Raw genomic sequence first — 13,721 nt, forward strand, 5'->3', positions numbered from 1 at the left:
CGCCGTTTTCTCCTTGTTCTGGTTCTCAGTGACCGCCGCTGAGCCGCGGTAGGTCTCCACTCTGCACACACACAGTGCACAACACCGAACTTTCTGCGTGCAGCACGGCCCGGCGCTCTCCACAGGTGATTGGTGCCATGTGTCGTCCAATCACAGAGCTCCGATCTACCAATGCAAAGTTGTTAACCCCAAACCATAGAGTCGCCTTCGTTTGGTAAAAGCTTCCACCTTCCACAGTGGTCTCTTAAATGGTCAGTCGATGGATTTTACCTGCCTAAACGAATACAATAGAAGCAATAGACCAAGCGACGCCAGTGACATTGTAGAAGTTGTCCAAAGTGATTTGGTCAACGATACGTGGTATCTGTTTTCTGTAGCTAACTAGCTTACAGCTCTACATTGGCTAGCTACCCAACTATGCTGTCTGCCCGAGGGATGGCTCACTTGCTCATCATGTTGAGCGAAATTGCCATCTTTCACCCTAGAGGCGTGCACGGTAAGTTATTTTTATTTCTCCATGTTTGTACACTTGAAAGTCTACCTCATGTCTTGTGATAAGTGGATGTAATGCTATTCTTTTCTTTTCTAGTCTTCTTTCCGTTAGTAACAGTAGCTGTCTGAAATGTATGACGTTAGCCAGTTAGCTAGCTCGTCAGACATTCTTCAATGCGAATTCCGCCCAGGGTGTCGCTTTAACCTTCGATTTCCTCGGAAATATTGTGACTGAAAATACAGGGAAATGGAGAAAAATATTGACCCTTCATTCTAGCATACTGAACTACTGTCGAGTAGCATAATTTCAAGAATGAATCGTTTTTAAATGTATGGATGTGTTGAAATTAAACTTTATAATGCTACCATAAGCTGTCTTGGTTGGCTGAGCAGATACTTTTCCCTGCTAAAAGGGGGGTTCATCTAGCCAGCGAAATGCCTGCAGCGCAAAATGTGTACGTTGCACTTTTTTGTCGAAGTAATTTTCGAACACGTATCAGTTTTTTCCATTCGTTTCTTTCAAGGAAGATGGCCAACATTGCACCTCTAGCGTCGATTGTTAGTTAATGTTAATCTTCAATTTATAACCATAGTCGATTTGACGTTAACATTGTTTCTAATTTACCACGTAACATTGAGGCCAATGTAACACAACCGATACAAATTAACATTATGCTTAGCTTCGCTTTCAAGTTACCTTTTTGTATGTAACTTCTAATTGTAGTAGTTAGTTAGCGATCGATAAGTTGTTGAGGTATGGATGGATAAAGTAAAGGTTTTATTGCCTAAGATTAGGACATTTTGGGTATCGTCAATTCGCTTTTTTTCTCAAGGATGCTCGCCTTAAACTTCGCGGCTGACTTCCTCTTTACGGTGTCGAGTCCCTACCGGACGCTAACGTTAATGGTCGTTACAGATGGCAACTCATAGGGCTGACGACGCCGTCTTTTCACGGTGTAATGCTAAATTCGGTCTCACCGGTGGTTCGCTCTGTTGCGCATGGGGAGGGAGGGAGGGGGGGGGCATAGAATAGGTGGTAATAGAAATGGCTTTAGTCTACGGTGGCGCTGTGACACCATCTGCTAAATCTACCCTTAACTTACCCCTGTACCCCGTCTACAGTGGCATATGTATTTCGTTAGTTACATGTGTTGACATGCCTTTTAACAGTCTCCGGGGTGGCGCTATATCAGTTGTTCTGCCGTGGTGTGTGGCGTGATTTTACTGCTGGTGGGTGTTTTTGTGGCGTGGTTGTGCCTTTCACACCGCCTTCGTCTCATCTAATTGCAGCTGATACAACCATTTAGATAAGGCAGTGCTCTTCACCACAGACTCAGCCATCAGCAAACGTGACATTTTTCACTGTTCTCGTTGTCCCAGCCGTAACTTTTGCTCCGCTTTTTGACGGGGTAAGATTTAATCAAACGTTTGTGTGAATTTGTGAAGTGCCCCCTAGTTGCTGACTGGTGAGTAGGTTTGTCCCCTCCCCCCACACGCGCCCTGAATTACACAATCCTCCTGTGACACTGAAAACGACTCTTCCGATCTCCAGCTCAAGACTCCCGCATTCCCCAAATATGACCCAGTTTCACCACGGGTAGGAAAGGCTAGAGCACAATGCTTCCGCCCCTGCCCAGGGTGAGGAGGGGATATTTCCCTAGGCTCAATTATGATATTTTGTTAGGGAGGGAAGGGAAGAGAAAACAACGGTGTCAGATCACTGTCAGGCCATTTGCTTATAATTGCTCCTTTTAATACTGACTTACGTAGGCTGCATGTAGTCTCATGTAAATTATATTTGAAATTGCTTATATCCTGTTCCTGATATTCAGCCACTAGCACAAACATTGTAGGCTGTAACCTTCTCTCTGCTTAAAGACACCGGATAGCATTGCATACTGAATCAAGGCCTCAGAACGTTCATCCATGTAAACAATTACACACATGCTTACACATGTATTTTATACACTGTTTTATATAGTACAACTGTCCTCAACCTGTGTGCCTGCTACTTTGTCCACCACTGCTAGTAAGTAACTCCATTATTGAGGACAGGATGGCGTCCCTGAGAGCCCCCTGCTGGTGACAACCTTGTTTGCCTTTTTTTCAGTTCCAGTACCGGAAAACAAACTCAGTCAACAATGTGTAATGCCTATCTATTACTGTTGTGATAGAACACTTATGAACGCTCCATACAGACAAGTAAGAATCAGGACATTTCTACATGATGGTGCTTTATTTAGAGAGGAGAGTGGCATCTTTTCTCTCTTGTGCGGTCCTAGTCTAGTCAGCGTTATCTTGGTAAATATATGTGTGCTAGTTACAGTACAGATAATTCTGACTTTGAAAGGCAGGTAGATGTTTAAAAAATCCCTAACTCACCCAGTCTTCGACAAAGAGTAGCTAAGTGCGTGCACTAAACCAAAAAGGACTTTCCGTCTTGCATCTTTTTAAAGGAACACTGTAACTTTTTGGTCAATGGGCCATTTAGGCCACAGTTGGGCCAGTTGAGGCTAAGCATGTGAGGCTACTAAAACAAAAAGGGAGTTTATTACAGTGTAATAAAAAATGAACAGTTTTCTGTAAATTTGACTTTTTCTATAGAGAGGCCCAGCACAATTGTCATGTACTTGTGTATATGTGACAAAAATGTTTAAGGATGCGACTTAAATTTGTCCTGGGTCGCATTGGCACACCTAATGTCATAAGAGTCAGCGCCTAGACTTTCTCCTCACACAAATTGTCTCTCCTCAAACAAAGCGTTTGCTCTTCCTGATGAATTCACTCTAGTCTAGTCCACATAATGCTAGACAAGAGCAATAGTGAAGAATCGCTGGAGTTGGGAGAATTCCCAATAGATCACATTTGGGATCGGCATAGGTGAGCTTAAAACAGGCATAATATCATTGTTTATTAATTACTGCTCAGTCGCAGTGCCTTTCTTCTCAACGCAGTGGCCCATCCCCACAGGCACAGCTGTGATGATCGGTCATGCAGGTTCACCTGATTGTGGATACAGACCCTTACAGAAGTTTTAGATGGGTGGTCGTGACGTCTTTCTTGTTGCCCTGGATATTCCCCCCTAAAATAGAAATAGTTCCAATAAATGACTTGAAACCTAAATAAATTATCATTGCTTAATAAATTATCATTGATGCAACGCAGCTATAACTCCTGCCGGTACTTTCGGCACAATTTCAATGAAGGCCTATTCCGCTGCTTGTGCAAACCTGAAATAAAAGAACAAACGTTACATAGGCTTGTTGTTGTAACATATTGTAGGCCTATATGTTATGCAGTATAAGCCTATGTAATGTTGCCTATTAATTAATTGTTAAGTGTAGCATATGTTCCACCGGACATCCTGTCCATTTATATTGTTTATGATGGACAACTACTCGTGAAACTGGCCAATGTCCAGCTGTAGCCGGCTAGCAAATTCTGCTCCCTTGTCCTTGCTAAGATGCCACCCTGGTCCTTCAATTTCTTTTTTTGTATTTTTATATAATTGTGCTTCAAATAAAGACAAGGATTTACCTACACCTTATTCTTGTTTTAAATCATTTACATACATCATACAATCATTTTTATATTAATTTATATGGGAAGTGATAAACCAATTACCTTGAAAATGTGGTGTTGAAGGCCACACAATGGACAACTTTGAGTGAACCTAAATAAATAAAGGTTAGGCACACCAGCGCAACCAATGCAAAAAGTTAGTGTGGAGCCCAGACCCAAATTGCTCTACTCTACATACTTGTACCTTAGAAAAATAGATATACTAGACCTCAATCTTTAAGAGGATGACTTACTATGCCCTGGAATTACTTTTTGAAGCCCAAACTATCCTTTGTGTTGTGTTATCATTGAAGCGGCACTTTGGTAATGAAAGTATGAATAAAGTCGTAGACCTAAAGCCAATCAATGTTCTAGTGGGATTGACAAATAGGCTGCACACGTATTTCCCTATTCAGATTCTAGATATTGGCCGCGTTTCCCAAACACGTTAAGAAGCTCTTAACGCCAAGATCTTCTTTGGAGCGCTCTTAAGAACGCTCTGAAAGAAAAACGTGTTTCCCAAAGTCGCTCTTAGCTTAAGAAGATATTTCACTAAGAAGGATACGTAAGATCGAGCTGACCCACTCTTAACAGCCTTCTTAGCGATCAAATGCTCAGTGATCATAGCCTGCCGCTAGGGGCACCTAGATTTCTAGGCTGTAGTGATCAAGCTGCGTCAGGGAAATGTATACTCCACTTTTTTAAACAATAAAACAATTTTCAATGTTGCAATGCACTCGTGGCTGTGGACCACTGGCGCAAGAAACATAGACTTAAAAAAAATAATATTGAATTACACCTTTAAGTTTTCAACATATCTGCAGATGAGTTTATAATACTTCACATACAAAAAACATATATGAGTTTATAATACTTCACATACAAAAAACATCAACAACCTTGTGGCATTCCACGGATATCAAGGAAACCGATGTAATTGAACTAAGAACCTAATCCAATGAAGCTTCACCTGCTACAGTAGCCTACTCTAGGCGTTGCCAAAGTCCGCGATGTAAAAGTCCGGTTTGCATTAATGCATATGTGCACCCCACTCGCAGGCCACATGGGCTGGAGGGTTACATCTTCTCGGATATTAATAAAGTAGACTAGCCTACATCACATGCCTACTACCACACTATCTATAAGAGAGATGGGATGCGTCTTGCATGAGTTAATATATGAATGGCCTGAGCTAATAAAAAATAGACCTAGGCTAAATTGATAATCACCCTGTTTTATCAGTTAGTTTGAGTTTTTTGGCAGACGCAAGGAGCTGCGACCGCACAGCCCAGGCTGCAGAAGTGCCGCAAGGGCGCAGCAAATTATCTTCAGAAACAATATATTTAAGCTCACGATATTCACACCGGCCCAGAATAACGGCCCACCGGTAATCCTCCCGAATCTCCCGATTAGCCACCCGGGCCTGCACACACACACAAACACGCACGCACACATGATACATGCGTAGCCTAATTGCACCTGTAGGGGGAACACGGGGCGCTGTGTGACTTGTGCGCTTATAAAGGGGTGGGTGATCGATTTGCCTGGCATCGATTGATTCCGTTTCAGCACCACCGTGGTGAACAGCTCTCGTTAAGAGCTTCTTCAGAAGCTTCTTTGGCTTGATCTTAAGATTCTCCTAAGAAGGCAGTTAAGAACGCGTTTGGGAAACACCCGTATCTTAGCGCTCCTTCTTAGCGATTCCTTCTTTGGAGCCTTCTTAAGTCCTTAAGAAAGATCGTGTTTGGGAAACGCGGCCAATATCAAACAATTGATTAAATCATCCTGGATTTTTTTTCCAAACAGCTTAATTTGATGTGCTCACTACAGTTCACTGCTCAAGCCTGTTTCTAGCAAGCGAGCTATCTGCTCTGAACGTTTCAACTAAAGATTGTTTCTGTAACTGACCGTGTAACTGAAGTTCGCTGCGTGAATAAGTTGTGTGCTACTTTCTTTCGGGTATCTCATTTTTATTGGTTTGCATAGATTATTATTGTATACATGTCACTGGCCATGGCCATTTTAACAAGAAGAGTTCCATTTCATTTTGGCAGGTTAACTTGTCCAACCACCATTTGCCATGCTTAATTCCGTTACAGTTCATTTTGACACCCTTTTTGGATAGCCTATTATTTCATGATCATGAGAATCGTGTTGAAAATATTTTCGTGCTGAAACCTAGGCCCTATGTGTTCTCATCATGTTTAATGCTACCCATAGTCAGAAGACTTTGACAACATAAGGAAAAGATTATTGAAAGATTGGAGTCCTTCATGCAAGCTTTACTGGAAAGACGATCTTTCAAGAATATTTTCCAATGTCTTGGCAAGTATTGTTGGTAGCGCACACTCAACCATACCAGAGATGGTTAAAGTGGGTCATTGACCCTACACTTACCAATTGTGCTCATGGTGCCTCTCTTTGTCCATACAGGCCTTGGAGAAAGTGAGTTTCCTGGTGGATGACGCATCCTGAATGTGTTTGTGTGGAGACTATGACAATGGATTTTATACCTGTGAGCGGTAAGTACAGTGGCGTTCCGGAATGCTCCATTAGTGATATTGAAGTTACAAACCGAAATGTAGAATTTGAATTTCCATGAATGGGCCCTGAACACTGATCTATAAAGATAAAGGTATTCTTTATAGATCAGTGGCCCTGAATTGTTCAGAGATCCGGGAGTGACATCTGTAAGAAGAATCTATCAATGCACAGCATTCATACTCTGTGTAGCCTAACATTTGGAATCTCTGTGGTATTGGAAGGATGAAGGGTACTGACCATTTTGATTCAATAGCCTACATAGAGACTGAAATTAGCCTAGCATAGCCTAGTAGGCTATCTTTGCTGTTATGAGGGGATTAAAGGTAGCCTATACTGTACAAAGACTGAAAGTAGCCTAGCATAGCCTAGTAGGCTATCTGCTGTGTTATGAGGGGGTTAAAGGTCTACAAGACTGAAAGTAGCCTAGCCTTGTATCTCTACGGTGTTGAGGGGGTTAAAGGTGCAGTCTGCCATTTTAATTCAGTGGTCTACACATAGACCAAATTTAGAACAAAGTGCTGGTAAAATATGAAAGTGACAGCAGTTGATATTGAGTGGCTGGTGAATTTAACCATTTGTCAGAGTGGTTAGGTGACATTCACATTTTACTAAGATATGCTGACTCTATTGTTGTCCACACAAAATCAATGAAGTCATTGCAGTCATTTAATTGTCTATTCATTCACACTCTAAAAAAGGGAAAAAAAGTGGGTTTCCATTTTGACCATCAACATGTAGTCCTAGCAGGTAAGGGAGTGGTGCAATTTAATTGCCTATTTAGAGCTCAATCATCAACTGTGTTTCTCCAGAATGACAGACTACACCTTTTACAGTGCATTTCCTGTGATGTTAACTATAAAAGCATACTGTGTAGACTTGGCTCATTGTGTTTGCCATTGTGTGAGCCATTATCACCGCGTTAAACAGCCACCGCAGGTGGTACACACCTCACTTGACATGGTTCACCAGGCTATCTGTAGAGTAGTATCCATTTGCCCCTTTTCTAATGGGCATATCCGTTGTTTTACTCAGTTTGTAGGCCTGACCGGATTAACCTGGAAGCCTATGGTGGCAGTCTTTGTTTGGAAAAAAGGTGTATAGTTACCTATGAGAAGAGTATCTTATTAGAATGTTATTTCCCCTCATTTGAAAGCACTGTCCAGTCAGGCGAAAATGTGTCCAAGTTGCACCATGTGCCCATGCATCTGGGCTCTGTTATGGGAAAATGAGTGTTGTATGTGTGGTGATGGATTGTTTTTGTGTCTTGAAGCGATTATATCAGGCTACTTCAGTTATGGGCATGCTAAATATCAGTGGTGGAATGCCTCTGTGGTGACAGTAAAAGTGCTAATTGCTACATCAAGGCACCTCTTCTGTGCTTTCAGTGTTTAGGCACTTTTCCATTGCCCTGTCTTTGCCAGCACTGATCACTCATTTTCAGAGTTAGAAATGCTGTAATGCTGTTGAGGGTGATGTGTGCCTCAACTCTGCATGCAGATCCATGTTGCACTCAACAGCCACAGGAGGGCGATGTGTGTCAACATATCCCGTCACTGCTCCGTGGGAGAATCATCATTTTGTGGCCCTCGATATTGTGGACGAGTTTTGAAATAAATGTAATCTTTACTGTGAAAATGCATGTTCAGAGCTCAGTGCCATAGTGTGTAAATAGCAATATTGTTAGATATGCATGTCTCTGTCTATTTTGCAGTCTACACATTTGGTTAAAAACCCTACGTTTAATTATAAATGTTAAATCATTACGTTATTTCAGACAGCGTAGGCTGAGATGGTCGCGATTTCTATTGCTGGAGAAATTAATGTGGACATCGTTTTGTCCAAACTGCTGGCCGATCCTTGTCAGTTGTACTAGCGGTGGTGTGAAATTAATTATAAATGCGTCAGCTCTGGATGGATTGACTAGCAAGAGCGATGGAGAAAATCATGGATGCAAGGCGTTTGGTTTGCGGCTGACGCTGAGTGCCTTTGGTGTCATCGTGGGTGGGAAAGAGACGTAAGAAGAAGCGTAGTCCGTTACCCCCGCCTCCTTCCCTGCGGGCGGCTCGGACGCGCACGCGTGCTAAACCTTGTGGGAATGGCTGGTGTGTGATCGGGGGTTGGGCCGCTGGAAGCGAACGCAGAGTTAAAGAGTTTTTAATGTCCGCCATGTTGGCCATGGCGTATTGAACCAGGGAGAGGGAGCGGAGCTACGGAAAAAAAGAGACCGAGAGAGAGCGACCAAGATCCGGGCCTTCCCGGCTCCGTTCTTCTCGCCATACCCATATTTTGTAACCAATCGAACGGTTGACTCCTGGAGAACGCCACAGTTCCATCAATGAGAACTAACATTTGTACAGTTGTGATTCGTAGGGGATCGGATAGATATATGCTGCACCTTTCATTATAAAAAAATGAGTAAATTGTCGTTTCGGGCACGGGCGCTGGACGCTACCAAGCCACTACCCGTCTTCCGCTGCGAGGACTTGCCAGACCTGCACGAATATGCCTCAATTAACCGAGCGGTACCGCAGATGCCGACGGGGATGGAAAAAGAGGAGGAATCGGTATGTTTTATGGTTTCAAATATTGTATTTTATAATTTCGCCATGTTTTCTTCGTACGGCGGGCGCCCCTATCTTGCCTGCGCAAGCTTGCACAAAATGGCCGCCATTTCTGTTTTTCTTGAACACGGTAGTATGCGAAGTAATATTCGTGCTCCGTCGAAATTTGTGCAGATATTCAATTTATAAGGTTATATTTGTTCTATTTTGAGAGCAATAGCTGGGTTGTGTCGGGTTGTTTAGCCAATATTTGGTTTGCAATGCACAAAGGAGTCACGTGACTTTGCCTCAATCCGCCATTTTGTTGACTTTCTCTGTCTCTGGGATGGGCCTGTTGCCTGCAAGTATTGAGATTCGACAGCAGAGGGCGAAGCTGGGTCTGTGATGCTCATCATGATATGTGCACTGGAATTATGTTGGTACTAGGTCCTTGCACACAAGCGCCTGTTTGTCTTTTCCCTGCTACTACAAAATGACATTCCAGTAACATTTCACTGCACGCGACGTGTTAGACTTGTGACAAATCTATCCGCTAACATCATCAGGGATTCTTAATGGTTAACCGTAACGTTACGTGGGCAGGCATCCTTCAGTTGTTAACATTTCGCCGGTAAAGATAACCTTAGCGCTAACATTTAGTGACAAGTCAGTGTATGTTGTGTCAATGTCCTATTATCTCTCTGTTGATGAGCACCGTAGGCTGCATGCATTTTGCACACTGACGTTAACGTTACGGTACATGAATATTCCTGAAGTGGAGCTTGCCGGGGAGTCTCCTGGTGCAGATGCAATGTTAACGTTTACATAATCATGCACGAATACCTCTTAAGTATTCTCAATGAGCCATCGGGAGATAGAGTGGGGTCGGGTGAATATTTTTTGTTGTATCCCCCCCTCCCTCCATGGTTGTATGTCTCGTCGACGATGTGTGTAGCTGCTAGGCGGGCGCCCAGCTGCAAGGCTGTATTGAAAGCCCCCGGGCTGGGCGCACGTGTCATCAAGAACAGATAGTATTTCCTGAGCCGCAAGCAGTGTCCTTACAGTCTTTTAACATGATGTGTATCGTGCTAGTAGTTGCAAATATTTGAAACAAAAACTGTCAGTGTATGGTAGGGATCCACACTTTTTCGGAGGAAGGCAGTGTCACCTCACCGGTACTTAACCGGTAACGTCAGCTCTCGGTTGGATTTAAACTCTGTGTCCAGCTTCCGCTCTCATACGAGCCACTGATATATGCTTTAAAAACGTCACTTTTCTAAACTCCTGCTGAAATGGATCCGCATCTAAACTAAATAACATAGTAATGACAGACTGACTCTAGACTACTCTTGTACCTTGTTTACATAGCCCTAGTAGCCCGTCTGCCCGCGAGGCACCGCTGGTAATGACATGCTGGGTCCCAGTGGAAGAATGTGTGTTTGTGTGTGTGTGTGTGTCTGTCTGTCTGTGTGTATGTCGAGTTGTCAACCTCAGTTAGTGCTTGTACATCATCATTCAGTATATTAGGTGTGCTGTCGCAACATGAGTTTGAGGGTTCGTGCATAGAGGTTGCAGAACTAGATTGTTGCACTAGGCTGTCAAGAAGGAGCCCACGTTTTTTGTTATCTGGTGTTGGCATGGATACACTGTATTTGCATTATGTTGAAGGGGTGGTTTGGTCTGTACTGGAGTGTACTGGAACTTTTCGGATGGGCTGCAGGATTGTGTATGTTTAATGTGTACACATTAAGAAGGGAGGGAGAGTGAGCTGCTGTGTAATTGGAGCAGTCTCGCATTAACTAGCCTATCTGCGTCCCTTCCAGTATTCATTATCTTGGATGAATCATTTGCCAAGGCATATTGTTTGAGCAGTGCTCCCATTTCAAACCTGCACATTAATGGACTTCCTTGTTTCTGCGTGGGGTTGGCTGTACTTTGTTGTTTACTGTAGTGTGAGTACACTGCCAGTAAAACAGGTTTTTATTACTGATATAGGCTGCGTCTCAACCAAACCTGAATGGCATGTTTCCCCATGAGGGCATGTGTTCATCTGTGAGATGGAGAAAAGATATTTGAGCTGGGTCTGATTAGTGTGTGTGTGTGTGTGTGTGAGTGTGAGTGAGACGGAGAGAGAGAGAGTTAGAGCGAGCCATGTGTTTGCAGGTGTAGTAATTGGCCCCCCATGTGACTGAGCAAGTCAGTCAGCTCTGGGACAATTACAGCAGAAAGTCATTTCCGATCTGAAGTTTGTACAGCTCTGTCTCTATCTCTGTGTGTGTGCACTCTCGTTAGTTTGTTTGTGTGTTAGTAGGTGACTGTGGTGAAGTTTCTTCACTTTGAATTGCCTCGCTCATGGAGGAGTCCGCTCCTCATTTGCATAGAGGAGGAATATTAATGAGCTCGTTAAGTGTCCCGTCTGACGTGAAGCCAGTGTGTTAATTATGAGGCTGTTAATGATGGCTTAATTATCCCACACGCAGGCTGTGATTCCCTATCCCAAGAGGACACAGAGCTGGTATGCTGAAGGTCCTATACTGTGACCGAGCCTTGATTACATGTTGGATGTCTTCTAGAGGCTACTATGATTTCTCTGTGTGCCACGGTAGTTTGTGGCATGAATCTCTGATGAAGTTGTTGCTGCACAGCAGTATACGAGTGGATGTGGTTATGTAGGCTCTTCTGTGAATCAGTTAGTGAGTCAGCTTGTCAGTTTCTGTCTGTGTAATAGTATTTGGGCTGTGCAAGCCGATGTGTGAAAGTAGCCACACTCGATTGTGTGTGTGTGTAGTATATCGTATAGCCTTAGAGCTTGTTCATAATTGCTCTACTTGGTTGCATATCCTACAAGGTGCTGTACCCTAGATGCTGCAACAAACCAGGTTGCAATTTAGAGTGGGTCTTGACTTGTTGTTGCCTGTATAGTTGCATGTTTTTTGTTTTTTCTTTTTTGTTTATTTCCCTCGCACGTCACACAAACTTTAAAGGGTAAGGCTCTAATAGCTGTCTCAGTATGTCATAAGTGGGTTTGTTCGACCCTTCGATGTTTAAAGGCTGTGTCTGATGGAAATGTAGTTTAACTCTCATCATATGGTTCGCCATCCCTAGATGCACAGAGAGAGGTGGCCCTGTGTGAACCTCTTGCGCGCACACACACACACACACACACACACACACACACACACACACACACACGCACACACACACGTCTGCTGGGCAGGCACTACGTCACATGAGTGGGGCTGCTGCTGAGTGGTATTCATGAGGCCGCTCGGAACGCCGCTGTCACTACCGGGAGGATGGATGGGAATGCTATCGCTATGGAGACGCTCCGCTCAGGCTGCTGAGGTGCTGGATGTGGATTTATGATGGAGGAGGAGACGATGATGCAGTGGACAGGTGATGGAGGAGAGAGGCCCGCAGTTTGCAGTACAGGACTGAAGATGATTGAGTGATTATGGATGTTTTTGGTAGAGCGATGAAGCGTTGCTTTGGATGATGGAGATATGGTGTTTCGATGGGTCAAAAGCTGCAGTGGTGTTGGAGGGAGGATTTTGGTGCTTACGGTTTGATTCTCTGGCTGTGTAGTGTCTCCCTCGGTGTGTGTGTGTGTGTGTTTATAATAGAACAGATGCTCAGGGCTCCCAGAGAGGTCTTGTCTCCTTCCCCTTGTGTGTGTTACGTAATGTTCTCAAGGGATTTCTGTGAAGAGGCTGTATATGATAATTGACTCCTGACCCACTGACCTCTGTGTGTGTGTGTGTGGGGGGGGGGGGTCTTCCAGTCTATATTCTGTATGAAAGCAGGTTGTCAGTGAAGGGGACTCGCCATGTAAAGCACTTGCTTCTTATTTTAGTCTGTAGCTTCTTTAATTTAGTATGTCGGCTGTCCCCTGAATTCATCTAAACTCACCAGGCTGTACAGAATGTTGTTTGTGCTACATGATTTATACAGATTGGTTGATTATTTATTTATTTATTTTATTTTACTTTTTTGGTATCACAGTTGCTTCCCATGCGATACAGTTTTGTATAGGCTATGTAATGGTTGTGCTGAAAAGCGTCTTGTGTGAAGTAAGGGAAGTTTTGTTGAACTTGGTAGTCTCCAAATTCCACAATTTCGTGTGAAATCTGTTTTCTCTATGCATTGAGCAAACCAGATAGTTGACAAGTTGTGTTATTTCATCAACAGCTAATTTAGCCCAGGGAAATAGTTAGATTTTTAATGAATGTTCAGTTTTGAATTTCTGCACATTCAGACACTACAAATTACTTGATCCTAATTCCACAAGCCCAAAAAATTGCACTTTAATATGTGAATGGAAAAACTATTTTGTCACGACTCGGGCAACATTCAACCAGTGACCTTCAGCTTCAGTGTATGGTATGGTCAACAAATGACTTATTTCATGGGTGCACGTCACGATAACTATGTCTGATTTTTGCCACGCTAATAGTCTCCTGAAATATATTTACTGACAATGAATACATTCACATCCCTGTTTTTCGAAGATCAGATAAATATTCATTATAGCATTGTCATTGTGGTTGCTGTAAAAATCATTGTTTTTGTTTTTTTTGTAGAAAA

At 43.2% G+C, this 13,721-nt stretch overlaps 1 protein-coding gene across 2 annotated transcripts in view; it reads left to right on the plus strand.

Annotated features, from left to right (window-relative positions):
* Positions 1-215: 215 nt before the first annotated feature.
* The window catches only part of epc1a (enhancer of polycomb homolog 1 (Drosophila) a), a 33,945-nt gene continuing 20,439 nt past the window's right edge, over positions 216-13,721 (plus strand). The window contains exons 1-2 of one of the 2 annotated variants that reach the window (XM_062521054.1): positions 216-496; positions 6,487-6,575. Coding sequence is in view for 1 of the 2 variants with exons in the window: in XM_062521053.1 (XP_062377037.1) it covers positions 9,009-9,161 (153 nt within the window). In the remaining variant the exon portion in view is untranslated. Of the gene's footprint in view, positions 497-6,486; positions 6,576-8,675; positions 9,162-13,721 lie in introns of those variants that run through there. The other variant, XM_062521053.1, reaches the window with a different exon arrangement.

Source organism: Sardina pilchardus, chromosome 19 (assembly GCF_963854185.1).
Source record: "Sardina pilchardus chromosome 19, fSarPil1.1, whole genome shotgun sequence".
NCBI lineage: Eukaryota > Metazoa > Chordata > Actinopteri > Clupeiformes > Clupeidae > Sardina > Sardina pilchardus.